Genomic DNA, 5,375 nt, shown 5'->3' on the forward strand with positions numbered 1-5,375 from the left:
AAAAAGATAAAAGTTATTTTATATGGACGCGGGACTAATCAATGCAATTTCTTTAACATATTTAGACCGAATCACTAGGTCTGACAATCATGTCGTGTTCGGGTTGGCGTGTCGCGGGTTGAGGGTTAAAATATGCCAACCCAAACACAACCCATTTAAATATACAGGTCACGGGTTGGCAGGTTTAGAACATAAACCCATATATGACCCGCCAACCCAGGTTAACAAGTTGGCGGGTTCGTGGGTTAGATTTGGGTTCGTGGGTCAGATTCTATAAATAAATTTGACAATTAAACATGAATAATTTCTTGATGGTTAATACAAACATATCTGAAGTTTAGACACTTAAGTCTTAAAAATCCAAATGAAAATTAAAAACATTCATAGAAACATGTTCAAACTAAACATTAATACAAACATAGGCAATTCAAGTGCTAAAGTAATAGCCATAATTCCCATTTTTTCTCCCAAAAAACAAAGTCAATTCTCCAACACCATTTCGATACTGATTTCGATCACGGAGTAACAGATGGGAGAGTGGGACTGTGGGAGACTGGAAGTCTGGAAGAGGAAGATACGATCATACGCGATTTGATTTTGAGATTATTATTTAGGGCAAATGGGCAACATGGTTACAGACTTAGCCTTACAGGTTACGACATACAACCTTAGGCCATCCACCACGAGTCAAAATGTCAAAATAGTCAAATGTTATATGAATCAATGATATATATTATATAATACGTATTAAATATTAATATTTGATACATAAATACATTTAAAAATAAAATAATTTTTTTTATTAAAAAGATAAATAGATTGGCAGGTCAACCTGTTTATTTTTTGAGAAACTCATATATGACCCGTTTAATAAATGAGTTGGCGGGTTGAAAAACTCAAGCCAAACCCATTTATTTCTTGTCGTGTCGCGGGTCGTGTTGAGAATTGTCAACCCTACGAATCACCGAAACACCTGTATAGGAAAATGGAACCATAAGGACTAGTTACATTTTTTTTCAAAACTTGTACCAAACTTGCACTAATGGAGAACCAACGGGACCAAAATTGTAATTTACTCCGAGGGTATCCATGGTTTTTAAGATGGCCGCCTCTCTGTCTCTGTCTCTCTCTCTCTCTCTCTCTCTCTCTCTCTCTCATCCGGTTATCCAAACTTCACACACACATAAAGAAAAACGGCCGGCTGCGATCGTTTTTCCATCTACAGGTTCCGGCGAGTATACGAGCGGATTTGGTGGAAATAACGGCGTTGCAACGATGGCTGGAGGAGCAGCCGAACAGCAGTACGCGAAGGCGAAGATATCTGTCTGGTGGGACATAGAGAACTGCCAGGTACCTAAAGGCTGTGAACCTCATTCGATCGCTCAGAATATAAGTTCTGCTTTGGCTAATATGAACTACTGTGGGCCAGTGTCGATTTCCGCTTACGGCGACACCAATCGGATCCCTGCCTCTGTTCAGCAAGGCCTCAACAGCACCGGCATCTCTTTGAATCACGTGCCCGCCGGTATATACCCTTATCAAACCTACACTTACACGCTTAATTATATAAAACCTGAGTTTAATTTGATGTTCAACTAGAAATGGGTGTTGTGTTTATCTTGCTTTGACTTCAGATTGTGGTGAAAATCGAAACCCTAACACCACGTATACAGAAATCTGTTTATTCAAATTCATACATACTCAATTCGACTGTTCACTGCTCTTTTAGAGTTTATTTATATTTGAGAGCTTTCAAGAAGATCTGGTTATTAGTTGACATTTCTTAGTTCAGTAGAGAATGGATTGCATTATAATTTATACTCTTCTTTTTAATGATCAGGTGTGAAAGATGCAAGTGACAAGAAAATTTTGGTAGACATGTTATTTTGGGCAGTGGATAACCCTGCCCCATGCAATTATCTGTTAATTTCTGGTGATCGGGATTTCTCAAATGCATTACATCAATTAAGAATGAGGAAATACAACATTCTTTTAGCTCAACCTCAGAAAGCTTCCATTTCCCTCCTTGCAGCTGCTAAAAGTGTATGGCTATGGACCAGTCTTTTGGCTGGAGGTCCACCAATAACTACCGGTGAATCACCCACACCTGATACCACCTACAACCACACTCCACCTCCTAACTCACTACATACTCCGGCTCCCGAGTCAACTCATATGCATCAACCCTTTGACAACCACATGTATCCACATCCACATCCCCAGCAATTTGCAAATATGGCAATGCCTCCTAACTATCTTTCTCATCTTCAAAGGGCCATCCAAGAGGCCAATTATATGGAAGAAAAAACCCGTTTATCTTCAAACCCGGGTGAGAAACGAAAATTTGAAGGTTCGCCTGGAACCTCATCTAAGAAAAATCGCGTCACTAATAATAATAATAATAATAATAGTAATAGTAATAATAATAATAATAAAGGAAAGAATCCTAAGAAGGGAGGGATTCCTCTGTGTCTAAGTTGTAACAAATATCATTCGGGTGAGTGTCGGTGCCCACGATGTTTCCGATGTGGACAGTTGGGTCATATAAGCACTGACTGCCTGAATAAAGAAATTACGTGTTTCAGATGTGGTGAAGGTGGTCACAAATCTGACACGTGTCCAAAGAAATATGTTTTACCTAAGAAAGCTAATAAGAAAAAAGTATCCCCCATAAAAAAAGAAGCGAGTGATGCTTCACGATGTTACCTCTGTGGGAATTTGGGTCATAAAAGATCCAATTGCCCGAATGAAGGTCAACAGGTAACATGTTTTGGATGTGGTCAACTTGGTCACAAAGCTGGTGAGTGTCCAAAGAATAAACAGAATGGTGAAAGTAGTAAGAAAGCTGACACAAGTCCAATTAAAGAAGATGATGGTTCAACTTTAAGTGCATTAGCTAAGAAAACCGAATTACAATCCGAACCGCAGATCGTACAAGTATTAAACATGAATACCGCAGAAGCGGTGGTGGTGATTCCTGATGTGAATGTGGTCTCAGGTATGCATTATTTTATTTGATCAGGGTGCAATTTTGTCATTTATATCGGTTGTGTTTAGTCATTTATAGCCATCCAAGGAGTATTTCATATGTAACTGCAAAGCCACTTTTTGCATGTTAATATATGTAGAGTTTATCAACTATGAAAGTTGTTTGGAGGTAACCTACAAACAAAGTTGTTCAAGATATAGGTCATTGTAACCTGCTATAGCAGGTTTACCGCTTACCTCTCATAAATCCATTTTTTTCCACATTTTTGCCCCCAGTTTTAATTTGGTCGCAAACTTTTTTCTTCCAAATTTATTCTCTCTCTCTCTCTCTCTGTGTGTGTGTGTGTATATATATATATATATATATTATAATTATTTGTATTTAACGACATTAGTAATATGTTTTGTACATTTTTTTACAAGTTCATTTTACAAACTTGTTTTTTACTACGCTTTTAAATAAATTAGTAAAAACCTGCAAAATTGGTTTTCATATTTTTTTTACATGCTTATTACAGTTTTTTTTCCCTTACGAATTAATTTTTTATTTTTTGGTAAAAGAACGACTTTAAAAAATTGTTGTCTTACAGATTTATTTTTCAAAAGCTCACAAAAAAGAACTTCTAAAATATTGTTTTTTTTTTTTTACAATTTTGTTTTCTACAATCTTAAAAAATCTGTAAAAATGAAAACTAGTATAAAGCATGTAAAAACGAATCAGTGCATGTTTTTTACAAATTCTGTAAAAAAGTTGCTAGAAGCAAACTTATAAAACATGAGTTTAAAAAGAAAAAGATGTAAAAAGTGGTTGGGACCAAATTTGTAACAAAAACTAAACTTGTGGCAAACTTGTAAAAAGAAGTTGGGTAAATGACAGGTGATCTATTTTGAACAAGTTTCATAGTTGGTTATTACCTCTACATTTTAGCTATAATTGACATTAATTTCTTTTTGGAATCGAATGGATTGCCTGGGTGTGGGTGAAAATCTGTTTTGGAAAAAGATAGATCCATGTTTGTGTTTGTGTTTGTGTTTGTCTACTGGAAAGGATGCAAAACTTTTATAGGAATCACCAAACCAAAGAAAGCCATGAGAAAAGTTATTTATTTATTTATTTTATTTTTTCGTCTGCATATGTAAGTAACATTGATGCAAAGAAAGGAATGAGTGAGAACACATTTCGTGTATGGGTCCGGGAAGTAATCTATGGACATGTGGATTGCTCTTCAGCATCTATCACATGGGTTTATTTTTATTTTCCCATTTACTAACTCATTACTCATTAGTGTGTCTAAGATGTCATCAATTATTTGATTTTGACTTTCCTTACACATACATCTGATTCTGATATGTGTATCCTCATATTATTTACACATGGGCATGTTTTATATTTGATTTTAGTCGTGTTTAAAAAGCTCATGACTCACTAGATGTTTTGTCATCTACGTATTTTTCTTTCGGTGTGCAGCTGTCCATGTAAGTCATGAAGATGGATTATCTAGCCCTCCCTTCTGAGACTTAAGTAAGACTACTTGTAGATGCCTTTAAATTTGACTTAATCTTTTTCAAAAATAATCATGCCAAGTCTAGTTAGTGAGGTTTTTTGTTTTTATACCGGGATTTAGATTTCTATGCTGTGACAAGTTTTCTGGTTACCTTTCATATCCTTTGATTTTTTTATTTTTTTTTTTGGTATTTCTAGGGTTTTCCTCATACAAGACTTGCCTTGAGTTGAGTTGAAGTTTTCAAAAAGATGTTCTAATCTCTTGTTTGAACTGTTTGGCTTACCATGGTTGTACATTTTAAATTTATTGAACAAAAATCTGCACTTATCTTATGGTTCATTTCTTTATTTTTGCATTTTTTTAGTTGATCGACACTCTCCTTTGAATGGAGAAAGTATATTTTAATATTGTGCTTTCATTTTTTTCGTTTTCTTTCTATCAAGACACTGCTTTGAAAAATGTATCCAATCGTTTGATTTATCAAGTTTCTATTTATTAAGATGTTATATTTTGAAAAATCTATCTAATTATAACAATGAAAATATTTTTTGTATTTGGATGACATTGTTATAATTGGATAGAGTTTTCAAAATGCAAAATTTTAGTAGTATTTTCGTAATAAACAAAAAAAGTATATTGTTATTTCTTTCGTTTAACCATTATCTATCAGCTTGTCTCTCACTGTCACTCTATTGTTACATGTATCTTCAAATTTTACTGAATAATAACATTGTATTTTCAATATTTTTGTTAGAAGTGGCACATTTTACTTTAAAAACTTTACCCATAATATTATGAAAATTTATTTTGTATATGGATGATATTTTTTTATTTGGGTAGATTTGTCTACAACAAAATTGTATAAGTAGAAAAAAAAAATGT

General features: G+C 34.4%; 1 protein-coding gene across 1 annotated transcript; it reads left to right on the forward strand.

Moving 5' to 3' along the window:
* The first annotated feature begins 1,122 nt into the window (after positions 1–1,122).
* Positions 1,123–4,825, forward strand: LOC111915343 (uncharacterized). The gene is made up of 4 exons (XM_023911006.3): positions 1,123–1,525; positions 1,841–2,998; positions 4,457–4,510; positions 4,691–4,825. The coding sequence occupies exons 1-3, from the start codon at positions 1,276–1,278 to the stop codon at positions 4,501–4,503; spliced, it is 1,455 nt and encodes a 484-aa protein (XP_023766774.1). The 5' UTR covers positions 1,123–1,275; the 3' UTR covers positions 4,504–4,510; positions 4,691–4,825.
* The last annotated feature ends 550 nt before the right edge of the window (positions 4,826–5,375 follow it).

This window comes from Lactuca sativa, chromosome 9 (assembly GCF_002870075.4).
Source record: "Lactuca sativa cultivar Salinas chromosome 9, Lsat_Salinas_v11, whole genome shotgun sequence".
Taxonomy (NCBI): Eukaryota; Viridiplantae; Streptophyta; class Magnoliopsida; order Asterales; family Asteraceae; genus Lactuca; species Lactuca sativa.